This window comes from Peromyscus californicus, unplaced genomic scaffold, assembly GCF_007827085.1.
Source record: "Peromyscus californicus insignis strain IS unplaced genomic scaffold, ASM782708v3 Scaffold_6__1_contigs__length_162567912, whole genome shotgun sequence".
Taxonomy (NCBI): domain Eukaryota; kingdom Metazoa; phylum Chordata; class Mammalia; order Rodentia; family Cricetidae; genus Peromyscus; species Peromyscus californicus.
Genome location: NW_026294584.1, coordinates 161,495,507 through 161,508,103, shown reverse-complemented (window position 1 = coordinate 161,508,103; position 12,597 = coordinate 161,495,507). Strand labels below are relative to the sequence as shown.

At 41.0% G+C, this 12,597-nt stretch overlaps 1 protein-coding gene across 3 annotated transcripts in view; it reads left to right on the top strand.

Moving 5' to 3' along the window:
• The window catches only part of Dennd5b (DENN domain containing 5B), a 148,386-nt gene extending 136,806 nt beyond the window's left edge, over positions 1-11,580 (top strand). For all 3 annotated transcript variants that reach the window (XM_052721943.1, XM_052721942.1, XM_052721945.1), the window contains 3 exons: positions 26-152; positions 1,561-1,735; positions 6,353-11,580. In XM_052721943.1, coding sequence (XP_052577903.1) covers positions 26-152; positions 1,561-1,735; positions 6,353-6,536 — 486 coding nt within the window. In that variant the 3' untranslated portion in view covers positions 6,537-11,580. The remainder of the gene's footprint in view (positions 1-25; positions 153-1,560; positions 1,736-6,352) is intronic.
• Positions 11,581-12,597: the final 1,017 nt, after the last annotated feature.

Sequence of the window (12,597 nt, the reverse complement as noted above, 5' to 3'; positions counted from 1 at the left end):
ACTGTGTTAACATTATGGTTTACAGAGAGGAAGCCTCACAGTGCTGCTCTGCGGAGAAAACGGCCTGGTTGCTGCACTGGAACAAGTTTTCCATCATGGGTTCAAATCTGCCCGCATCTTTCACAAGAATGTCTTCATCTGGGACTTCGTAGGTAAATTCAGTAGATTTATGTTATTATGAAGCCACCAAAATGTTTCTTTAAAAACTCAGAAAGCCAAAATTCATAAAAAGTAGTAATACTCTAGTGCGTTGGGGGCCAATGAGGACTGAGCTATAGAGGCCCTGGGTTTGATCCCAGCCTACCAGGTGGAGAGAAAGAGCTGACTCCACGTACACAAACAAAATAAGTATTTAATAAAATAAAGGGGGGGGAGCTGGAGACATGGCTCAGCAGTTAAGAGCACTTGCTGCTCTTCCAAAGGACCTGGGTTCAATTCCCAGCATCCACATGATGGCACACAACTCTCTTTAACTATAGTTCTGGGGATGTGGTATCCTTTGCTGGCATCTGAAGGTACTGTACTCCCATGGTACATAAACAGACATACAGGCAGGCAAAACTCCCATACACATAAAATAAAGATAAAAAAAATCTTTTAAAGGGGGCTGGGGAGATGGCTCAAAGATTAAGAGCACTGGCTGCTCCTCCATATGTGCAGAGTTCCACAACCACATGGTGTCTCTCAACCATCTATAATGAGATCTGATGCCCTCTTCTGGCAGGAAGGTGTATATTCAGGCAGAACACTGTATACATAATAAATAAATCTTAAAAAATTAAATAAATCTTTTAAAAAGCATCCTGAGTTTTGTGATTTTTTTTTTTCTTTAGGTATGTAGAATTCTAGAACTGTCATTTTCCTTAAAGGTTCAGTGAGCCATTTTGTGTTTGTAAAGTAGGCCTACATGAACTCCAAACTTTCAAACAAAGAAAGGGAAATTGACAAGGCACCTAAGAGTGTTTTTTCCCCTTTTCTGGAAAGCTTAGAATTTTACTGCTCCTGACTCTGATGTCTGCATGCTACATCTCTCTTCTCATATTTAGTCAATACTCCACAAGGCCTGTTTAGGTCCATTTAATAATCTAACTGAAGGCAGCCATTCTAGAAGAGGGCACTGTCTTGATGGTCAAATGGTCACTGTGTTGTTATTCCTGGAAGGGTCTACTCTTAGAAGATAATTCTCCTCCTTTCCTTTCTTGGCTCCTTTTCTTTTCTCCCTTTTTTCAGTCTGTTTTTTTAATGCCAAATTCTGTTTCATGCAGGTATTTAAAAAAAATAAACCTTCCGGCCCTCTGGAATGTGGTCTTGATTAGAAAATAAATTACTGCCAGGCAGTGTTGGCACTAGACTTTAATCCCAGTACCAGGAATCATGCTGTTCTGTCATGAACCACAGATCTCTGTAATTCATTCCGAAATCAGTGATAAAGCAATGATTTGGATTAGAGGACTGACTATGAGGCCATGCCTCAGAGTTTCCAGGATAAATTAGATGATGGTTTTGACATTTCTATATATAACTGCTGTGGTGTGGTGTGATTCTGCTTGTCTTCCTCAGAGAAAGCAGTGGCTTACTTTGAAACCACTGACCAGATTTTAGACAGTGACGATGACGTACTCATTCAGAAATCACCCTGCAAAGCCTTCTGCCACTACGTGAACGCTATCAACACCGCACCCAGGAGCATGGGGAAGGATGGCAAGTTCCAGATCCTAGTTTGCCTCGGAGCAAGGTACAGAGCCATGTAATGCCTTCCTTAGGTGTGTTCCGTAGGTAACATGAGCCTTGAAAGTCACCCCAGGTTATGCCCATTTCTCTTGGGTTTCTTCTTTCCAGCTGTTATCATGCATGAGACTGCTGTGTTCTGGGTACCTTTTTGTTACAGTAGCAACTGATTTACCCATTTCTTAAAAAGATTTCTGTATTTTTATTTTGTGTGTAAATGATTTACCTTGCTGGGGATGGTTGTTAAGAATGATAAGTGGCACTGGTTACCATGCAGCCATGACAAGCACAAGCCATGACAAACCCAGTATCAGAGCTTTATTGGGGGGAGGGGGGGGAGGACAAAAGAACCAGGCCTGGGGAGAAGCACGTGCAGAGAGCAGAGAGAGAGAGACAGAGAAGAGATAGTGGGGGCAGGAGAGAACAGAGGGAGGAGAGGAGGGGTCAGGGTCTGACTTTTTAAGGGTTCCTGTGAACATGCCAGAGCTACACCACACATGCGCTGATTGCATGGCCATGCTGTATGCACGTAATCACCAGTGCACACTGGTGACGTAAGACGCAAGACCCTTTGCTTAGCTCCTGAACTGCGCATGTGCAGTCACGCAGCTGGAGTGGAGGCAGAATCCCAACATTGGTGGCTCACACCATTAATCCTGGCACTCAGGAAACAGAGATGTGAAGATCTTTGAGTTCAAGGCCAGCCTGGTCCACAAATCAAGTTCCAGGACAACCGGGGTAACAGCAAAGTCATGTCACTAAAAGCCAGAAATAAACAGATACATGTTCTTTTGCCTGCATGTGTGTATGTGCTAAGTGCCTGGTGCCTGCAGAAACCAGAAGAGGGTGCTAGAGTTAGTTGTGAGCACCATGTGAGTCCTGGAAACTGAACCTGGATCCTCTGCAAAAGCAACAAGTGCTGTTAAACACTGAGCCGTCTCTCCAGCCCCATCTACCTATTTTTTTTTTTTTTTTTTGGTTTTTCGAGACAGGGTTTCTCTGTGTAGCTTTGCGCCTGTCCTGGAACTCACTTGGTAGCCCAGGCTGGCCTCGAACTCACAGAGATCCGCCTGGCTCTGCCTCCCGAGTGCTGGGATTAAAGGCATGCGCCACCACCGCCCGGCCCCATCTACCTATTTTATAAGTGAGAAAATAGGAAATAGATGAGGCCCAAATACATTAGCAAACTATCCCAAAATCACATAGTAAGAAAATAGCCAATCCTCCTGGCACTGGTCTGTAATACCAGCTCTTCAGGAGGCAAAGGCAGACAGATCACAAGTTCAGGTATTGCTTTGGCTACAGAGCAAGTTCAAGACCAGACTAGGGAATTTAGTGAGACACTGTCTCAAGATATAAAAAAATGACCAGAGATGGGGCTTCGTGGTAGAGCCCTTAACCAGTGTGTATAAGGACCTAGGTTCAGTCCACAGCACTGGATGGAGGCAGCGGGGGAAGAAGGGAGGTGTGAGGGAAGAATAAATAAATTCAGTAAAAATTAAATTAATTTTATTGTTTTTGTTTGTTTATTTTGCTTTATGTTTTTCAAGACAGGGTTTCTCTATGTAGCCCTAGCTGTCCTAGAACTTGCTTTGTAGACCAGGCTGGCCTCAAACTTACAGAGATCTGCCTGCCTCTGCAGAATGCTGGGTTTTAAGGCATGTGCCACCATTCTTGGCTTAAAATAATTTTAAAAAGAAAGCATTTTTTGAAAAAAGATATCCTGCGGGAGGAGGGAAGAGAGGGGTATCTGTGGTTGATATATAAAATGAACAGAAAATGTCTTAATAATAAAAAAATATATATCTTAATATAGATCTTAGACATAAGGGTTAGAAGAAAGAGACACACTTAAGTAAAGAAATAAGATAAATACTTGAGTATGGAGTATGGGCTCTCTCAAGGGAGAATTGTAGAAAGTAAGATATGCCCAATATGGGTTTGGGCTTCAGGCTTCTCAAGGAAAAGCTTCAAATAACTGTTTTAGCATTAGCCATATACACCATTTTGGTGGGTCTCAAGTTACATCTCAAAAGGTTTTTAGACGGGCAGTGGTGACACATGCCTTTAATCCCGGATCTCTGTGAGTTCGAGGCCAGCCTGGGCAACAGAGAGAGTTGCAGGACAGGCGCAAAGGTACACAGAGAAACCCTGCCTTGAAAAACCAAAGAAAAGAAAGGTTTCTAAGAAACTACTCCCCCCCCCCTTTTTTTGTTTTTGTTTTTGTTTTTGTTTTGTAAAATTGAGATTATAGGATAGCTCTGGAGATGACCTATATGAAATTACGGTCTGATAAGGTAAAATCAAGAGTCCACTAGGTGTGCAGTAATGGGTTTAAGATATGCCTTTTCCCTATAATTAGGGTTTCTGGCAAGATTCCTAGAATATTGTAGTTTTACAGCTGGAAAAAGAGAAAGGCTTTAAGTGGTTGTTAATTATGCTGGAAGTCTTTTTGTTTTGTGTTGTTGTTGTTTTGGTTTGGTTTGGTTTTTTGGTTTTTTGAGACAAGATTTCTCTGTGTAGTCCTGGCTGCCCTGGAACTTGCTTTGTAGACCAGACTGGCCTTAAACTCAGAGATTCACCTACGTCTGCCTCCTGAGTGCTGGAATTAAAGGTGTGTGCCACCATGGTGTATGTTTTCTGTTTTTTGGGTTTTCTTTATAGCTTTTTGGTTTTGTTTTGTTTTTTTTAACATTTGTTTATCTGTTTGGTATGTGGATGGGTGTGTCTGTGGTGTGTGTGTCTGTCTGTCTGTCTAGGAGGCGAGGTGGGGGTGAGGGGTATGTCAGGAATCTATATGGAGGTCAGAGGACAATTTTTGAGAATCCATGTGGGAACCAAGGTTCAATCAGACTTGGCAGCAAGTACCTTTACCCACTGATTGTTCTTGCCAGCCCTGATAATTTATTTTTTTAAGTAAACAGTCTTGAGAGTAAATCAGTAGTAGAGTGCTTATCTGAAGTGCACAAGACCCTGGGTTCTATCCCCAGCACCACCAAAAATATTTATAATACTAGTAGTAATATAAGAAAAATTAAAGGAAGCAGGGAGACGGTGGTGCACGTCTTCAATCTCAGCACTCGGGAGGCAGAGGCAGGGGGATCTCTGTGAGTTTAAGGTCAGCCTAGTCTGCAGAGTGAGTTCCAAGACAGCCAGGGGCTACACAGAGAAATCCTGTGTCAGGGGAAAAAGAAATTAAAGGAAATTAACTTTGAAGTCATGAATGTCTACCTTAACTCATTCAGTCATTTAGTATTTCTTTCTTTCTTTTCTTTTCTTTCTTTCCTTTTTTTTTTTTTCCATTTCTCTGTGTAGTTTTGATGCTGGTCCCAGATCTCTGTAGCCAGCTCTGTAGACCAGGCTGGCCTCAAAGTCACAGAGATCCGCCTGGCTCTGCCTCCCAAGTGCTGGGATTAAAGGCTTGCGCCACCACCTCCCAGCATTTAGTGTTTCTTTCACACACACACACCCCACACCCCCACACACTCCCAACCCCAACTCTCTGGGTAAATTTGATGCCGAAATGAGCTAAATAAGGAGAGCTTATTTCAAAACAGACACACACACACACACACACACACACACAAAAGAAAGAAAGAAGCAAAACCAGAAGAGGCAGAGGATGAATGAATGTAAGTGCCTCAATGTAAGTGCCTGCCTGGCCAGCACTTGTTCAGGAGGGGTTTGAGAGGGACACTGAGATGGAGTACTGGGAATACTGAGTTAATTAGCAAAGTTATTAACTGACCAATGAAATTAAAAGGATGATGACTACTAATGTCTGGAGAAGATTTTTACTGTAGATATAATGGAGAGAGCAGACAGAGAGAAGAATCCAGGCTGAACATGGCCTGGGGAGATGGTTAGGAGCACTCGCTGTTTTTCCAAAGTTCAGGTCCCAGCACCCATGTCACCCAGCAAATAACCACCTGTAACTCGGACTCCAGAGGATGTGACCACTTCTGGCCTCCATAGGCACTGTATGCACATGGTACAAACCCACACAGGCACACAAATATAAGTAAATTTTCTTAAAAAATAATGAGAAGCAGAAAGTGGGAAATTTATTCAATGTGGCCACGTTGGGAAAAGAGACAGAGATATACTCCTAGTCCATCGTAGGGCCCTGGCTTGAGAGGAAGGATTGAATAGGAGACAAGAGATCATAACTACAAAGCAGTGCCACCAAGATGTCATCCTACCCATCATTGTCTAAGCTCCAAGTCTCGCCTACAAGGTCACCTGACAAATTGCCTTTTTTGTTTTTGTTGTGGGTGAGTCTTCCTCTCATGGCACCCAAAACTTGAGCCTTCTCCCAGGAGAAGATTCCTTGGGGAACTTTTATTTTATTTTATTTTGAGACAGGGTTTCACTGTGTAGCTCTGACTAGCCTGGAACTCATTATATAGACAAGACTGGCCCCAAACTCAGAGATCTGCCTTCATCTGCTTCCCGAGTGCTTGGACTGAACAGGTGTGTGCACCACAGCTGCTCCTAGGAAAACTCCTAATTTATTGTAGTATGATTGTTTCAATAGGCTGATAATTAAAAGGAAAGACACAAGGGAGGGCCAATTACAATGTACTCCTTAGAGCTCAGATGCTGTTTCTGTTTGGATCTGTAGGGATCACCTGCTCCCACAGTGGATTCCATTGCTAGCAGAATGTCCTGCCATCACCCGAATGTATGAAGAGAGCGCACTTCTTCGGGACCACATGACTGTCAACTCCCTTATCCGAATTCTGCAGACCATTCAGGATTTCACCATAGTCTTGGAAGGGTCTCTAATCAAAGGAGTAGATGTATAAACCAGCTGACAGAAACTCTTCATCCTCCCCCTGGCTCCTGAACCCTCCCCAATCATGGGACCTATTTGGACTGGTCTGACGTTAGTGAGCACTGCCTGGGCAGTACTCTGGAAGCCCAGTTTGAACAATCTCCACTCTGCACACAAGGCAAAGTGCTGTATTGTAGTTCATTTGAACCTGAAATTTAGTATAAAACAGAGTATTTTCATGTGTTAGATGTGTGTAAATATGCTATCTTTAAGAAATTATATTACTCTAATAAGATACTTTTCTTAGATGAATATTCCTGTGACTTAAAATAAGTAGCTTAAAAACGTTGGGGGTGCGGAGAGTGGTGCTAGCCAGGAAGAAGCCGGTAAGTGTGTAAATAGGGCGACCCCTGGAGTTCCATCCTGTGTGTGTGTGTGAATGTATACAGCTTTACATACTGTACATTAGTCCTCATTGTACCTTTAAGTTTGAAACTGTTTAATTCGTGAATTATGAGTCACTTCTTCAGTTTGGGGAAAGTTTTTCAATTGATACAAGTAAAAGATACAATTAAAGTATTTTAAATACCAGACCCCAGCAGGGCTTGGTGGCTCCCACCTTTAATGCCAGCACTGGGGAGGCAGAGGCAGGTGGATCTTTCTGAGTTGCAGGCCAGACAGAACTACATAGTGAGACCCTGCCTGAGAACACAAGTACACACGTACACACAGCAAATACTGGATCCCAAGAGCTTGGCTAATTGGAAATAAAACACAAGAAGCCCTGAGAAGTGTATTTAAGTGTGGGATTATAGCTTCTTTACTTTGCAAAGATTAGCATGAAGTAGCTTCATTCTTGGGATTGTTATTACTGTCGTGTGAGAGTACTTTGGAGATAATGAATTTCAGTATTAGCCATATAGTCATAATAACTGCAAAAAACAGTTGTTACTCAGTACTTTCAACTTGGCCATCTAAACTCTGTAACCAGAGTTAGACTACCAGCCCTGTCTTTGTTAGGTTCCAGCCACCCCCTCCGCCTGCCCCATCCCCCCTCAGGAAATGGAAGGAATGTGGAAGAAGGGAGGGGTCTCTGTGTGATTTGGAATGCTTTTGTGAAAGTATTTGTTGACCATGATAATGCAAATAACAGAAGCAGAGAGAAAGAATGAAGCCTTTCTGGGTGTTTCAGGGAAATGTAAAGCAATTGGCACAGAGAAGGTAAAAGGCTCTGCTGCAGACTGAGAAGTGAAATTGAAGGAAGAGACGACAATGTAGAAAGACCTGAAGTTAGAACTTTCTAGTTAGTCTATTTTTTTAAGCTAACTAAGTATGTTAGCAATTACATAAGTCTTTATCTTCTGGTAAGTCAGTCGTAGATCTCTAATGAGGCACTGATACCCTGTTAGTAGCAGAATTGCCCCAGCAGACCTCCAGGTTTATTCCCCGATGTATCTGAAAGCAGAGCTACAGCCTCTGAGGAGCCTTGTAGGAACTAAGGGTCCTGGGCTCTTGCCAAAAGTGTTGTTTTCCTTATTTACTAGAGGAGGAAACTAATGGATCAGGGGCCTCACCCCCTTTATCAGACACTGTCCAGCCAAGGAGCAGCTCCTGGGAATGTGAAGAAAAGGGAAGGAAAAGCTTTAGAAAATGGTTCCAGATGATCTGGGCAAACCAGAGATTGTTTGCCTAAAATAAAAGTGTGTCTGTAGTAGTGTGAGACTATTCTAGAGGCATAAACCTACTGTGGGAAACATCCAGAAGCTATAAGTGGTCCATTCCAGGTTTTTATTGTTCTCTTTGCCATAGGGCCATCGTCCTGACACTGAGCACTGGATAGATTTTAAGTTAGTATGCCACAAATGAGTCATCTAGTACAGCTTCTTCATTTTGTAGGTAGAAACAGAATCAAAGAGATTACATTCTTGCCCTTTCCCTCTTGACAACACTGGGTTTAGAAATTATGCTTTTTACCACACCAGACGGCATGAATCCAACCTTCAAGGCATTGTTACTTAATAGTATTTATTCTTTTGAATCTTCATTTACCTGTACAGATATGAAGCAGTATTCCTGTAATACTTAATAAGGACTGATACTTAAGTTAAATTGTTTTGTTGTTGTTTTGCTTTTGTTTGTAAAACAGGATCTCACTGTGTAGCCCTGGCTGGCCTCCATTGGAACTCCATTTGTAGAGCAGGCTGACCCGGAACTCACAGAGATCTACCTGCCTCTGCCTCCTAAGTGAGCAGATTCAAGTGAGTGCCCTGCCCAACAAACTTTCTTAATCAATTAGACATTACATCTGTTGTAAAAACTGGGAGCAGAGTTGCATTCCCACTTGTGTTTAAATTGTTACTTAAAAAGTAATACAAAAAAAAAGTTACCCATAAAGTTTTATTTCATGTGCTATCATTTGGATGGACTAGTGAAATGACTGATTAAAACTACCGTACATCCTTTCGAAGGCTGGCTTTACCCCTTGGTATAGCACCGCTCACACTACTGGGCTCTTGGGAGCTGTTTGACCGGCCCATAAGCCAATTGCTTTTGAATTTCCCATTGGTGGTAAATCTTTGCCTAAAGACCTTAGGATGTAATAAATAAGAATATGCTCCTAGTGAGTTTGGGGTTAACTATTGCAAATGATAAAGAGGTAAGATTTACATTGTGGCTTATAACAAACTGAATCAATATGAAAAATGCTTATATAACAACAGAAGCAGATTCCTCAAAACAAATGCACATAACCACCCACGCTGACTTTTGTTAGGACCATACAACAGGCACCTTTCTTGCTGTGCATTTTTGTTAACTATCACCTCAAAGTAAATGAAAATCAAAACTGTTTCCTTTTTGTGTGTGATTGTCCAAATCATTTTAAAGCAAATACTTGGGACCATAATTAATATTCCACATAAGAACTTTAAAATAACTTGTCTTAAAGTTAAATTTGCAAGGCTGGAGTGATGGCTAGGCAGTAAGAGCACTGCTGACTCTTGCAGAGGACCCAGGTTCAGTTCCTATCACCCACATGGTGACTTACAATCATGTGTTACTACAGTTTCAGGGGATCCATGCCTTCTGACCTCTTTAGGCACCCAGTATGGTGAACATATATACATGTGAGCAAAATACTCATAAAACATTCATAAAATAATTTTTTTTAATTGGCCCTGGTTGGGGATGTAGTTCAGTGGCAGTTAATGTAGCATGTACAAAACCTGGGGTTCTATCCTCAAGCAGGCAAAAATAAAATTAACAAAATCTTAACTTCTTCAAAAACTTATTCTCCAAGTATTTTTCTTGAGTACTAAAACCTCTAATCTCAACCTTTATGTCACCTTGATGGTGGCTTTACAATGGTTTGCATATTATATGTGAAAAGTTCTCTATGCTCTAGGAAATGATTCTCCATGTGAGTAGGAAAAGTAGGCTACCAAGGACAAAGTGGAGCCTCCCAGCCTGACCTTGTTTCCCAATGGGAATGAAAACTTGATAGAGGAAACCTAAATTTGCAAAGGTTGAATTTCATCTAAAATTCATTTTAAAAGTTTGTACTTACTGTGTCTTTTCTAGTTCTGTAGGGTTTATTTAACATGACTTTTTAAGAAATGATTTTAAAGAACTTCTATAACACTATGAAAAATACTAGGTTGCTTCTACTTCTTTTTCTGAGAGTAAGCACATGTGTGTAAATGTAATGAAAAATAGATTAAGACTATACATAATACCTCATGTGTAGCATGTGTTAATATCTCTAAAATGTTTTAAAATATGAGGCAGTAGATAGGGACATCAAATCCCCAAGAAAATATTTGACAGCATTGGGAATAGAGCTCTTCATAACATGAAATATCTTCTAAGAATAATGGCTTTTCAGTAGATTTTTTTATTGGGTAATTGTGAGTATTTTCTCTGAGGTCTACAGAAGCTAACCTACCCTTTTCATGGTGTTGAAAGAGCATTCTGAACTTTACTTGTATGTTTCAGTACTAACATACCTTTATTGACTGGCATCAGAACTCTCTTCTGCTTTGGTAGAGTAAATACTATTTCCAAGTCTCTGTCTTTTTTGTTTAATGTTTGGTTTGGTTTGGGTTTTTTTGTTTTTTTTTTTTAAGAGTCTCTCTGCATAGCCCTGGCTGTTCTGGAGCTCTCTATGTTGACCTGGCTGGCCTTGAACTCACAGACATACACCTGCCTCTGCCTCCCAAGTGCTGGGATCAAAGGTGCGCACCACCACACCTGGCAAGCATCTGTGTTTTTAGAAATCTTTGTTCCTTATATAACTTTATTGCATTATCATTTAGCCTAACTAGGAGAAAGATGTCCTTTATTTCTATTAAAATACATAGACAAATCTGCTGGATCAAACTGAATTTTAAGATTTTTAAAGCGATTTGCTTTTACAGTATGATGAAAGGAATCCAAGGAGGGGCTGGAGTAGAACTCAGTGATATATATGCTTAGTATACACAAGGCCCTGGGCTCAGCACCCCAGCAACAGAACAATAAATCCAAGGATGGTTATACCTTCCCAAATCTGATGTCTCTTTCAAGGATAAGGTCAAGATTGACTTCAAAAAGACACATTGAAGTATTCATATTTATATCAGACTGAAAAAAATTCATTAAACTTGCCCCTCTTTGAAAGAGTTCTGTCATATCCTTAGTTATTTAGGAAGGAGCCATGCTTGGTCCAGTTATTTGTAGGTTGGATCCAATGTGTATTTTAAACAAATTTTAATGTGGATAGGAATAGTAAGGTCAAATGAGGATATAAAACAGGAAAACACTTGAACCACATGTACAGGTACCCTGTGGGTTTTTTTGTTTTTAATTATTATTATTTCTCTATTTATATTGTTTTCCTTTGTATTATTAACAATGTATGTCAGAACTGGAATTTTTCCCCCTCCCCCACCTGAACATAATAAAAATCTGAAGAGTATTGTGATATTAAGCACTTTAACATATCGAACAAACTGACATGGATTTTTCAGGTTTTGGAGTACATTTAAATATGACTTTTCATGCTTTGTTCTTTACAAATAAAACTGGGGTTGATACTTTGTTGTTTTGTTTCATTATTGGAGGATCTTACTAAAAGGTGGTTGTGAGCTATAAATGAACGGTTCTCTCCCAGCTGCCAGTTCCCAAATAACCACTCAGAGGCTTAATATTAATTAAAAATACTTGGCCGGTACCTCAGGCATATTACTAACTAGCTCTTACACTTAAAAAAACTAATACTTCTTATCTATGTGTAGCCACATGTCTTGGTACCTTTTCTCAGTACAACATTCTCATCTTGCTCTCTCTGCATCTGGCTGGTGACTCCCTGACTCCGTCCTCCTTCCCATCATTCTCAGTTTGGCTTTCCCGCCTACCTTCCTGCCCAGCTACTGGCCAATCAGCATTTTATTGAACCAATTCAAGTGACAAATCTTACAGTGTACAAGAGGATTATTCCATAGCAGTGAGCTGCTGTGTGGGTTCTGGGAACCTAAACAAGGTTCCTCTGCAAGGGCAACAAGTGCTCCTAACCTTGAGCAGTCTCTCCAGTCTCTCCCTTTCCTCCCGTTACTTGTACTCATTATCCATCCTCTTGCTTTATCCTGTCATAGTTGAAGGTAGCTTCTAGGACTATTTTGACTGAGATTCAAACTCTGCTGCTCACCAGCCAAGGCTCTAGAGTTCATCATTTATCTTTCTCTGAAGTCAGTCTTCTCATCTTATTATTTGACTCCCATAGAATATTAGTGCCTAGAAGGGTGGCCTGTGTTCATTGTTTGTTTACTGTAGTATCTAGTTCTGGGAAGTGGGAACAATGCCTGATTCGTAAAAATATAGTTCTGTCAGGTGGGCAAGATGACCCCAGGTAACAACTATTTAAAAAGAACTCTGGTATGTTTAAGAAGTACTTCTGTCAGGCTGGAGGGATAGCTCAGCCGTTAAAGGCTAAGCTCACAACCAAAAATATAAGAGTTCAGTTCCCGGCACCCACGGCTGTCCCTCCGGCTACCTAAAAAAAAAAAAAAAAGTACTTCTGTCAATATCTGCACTGTGTGTATCTTCCATATGCCTAA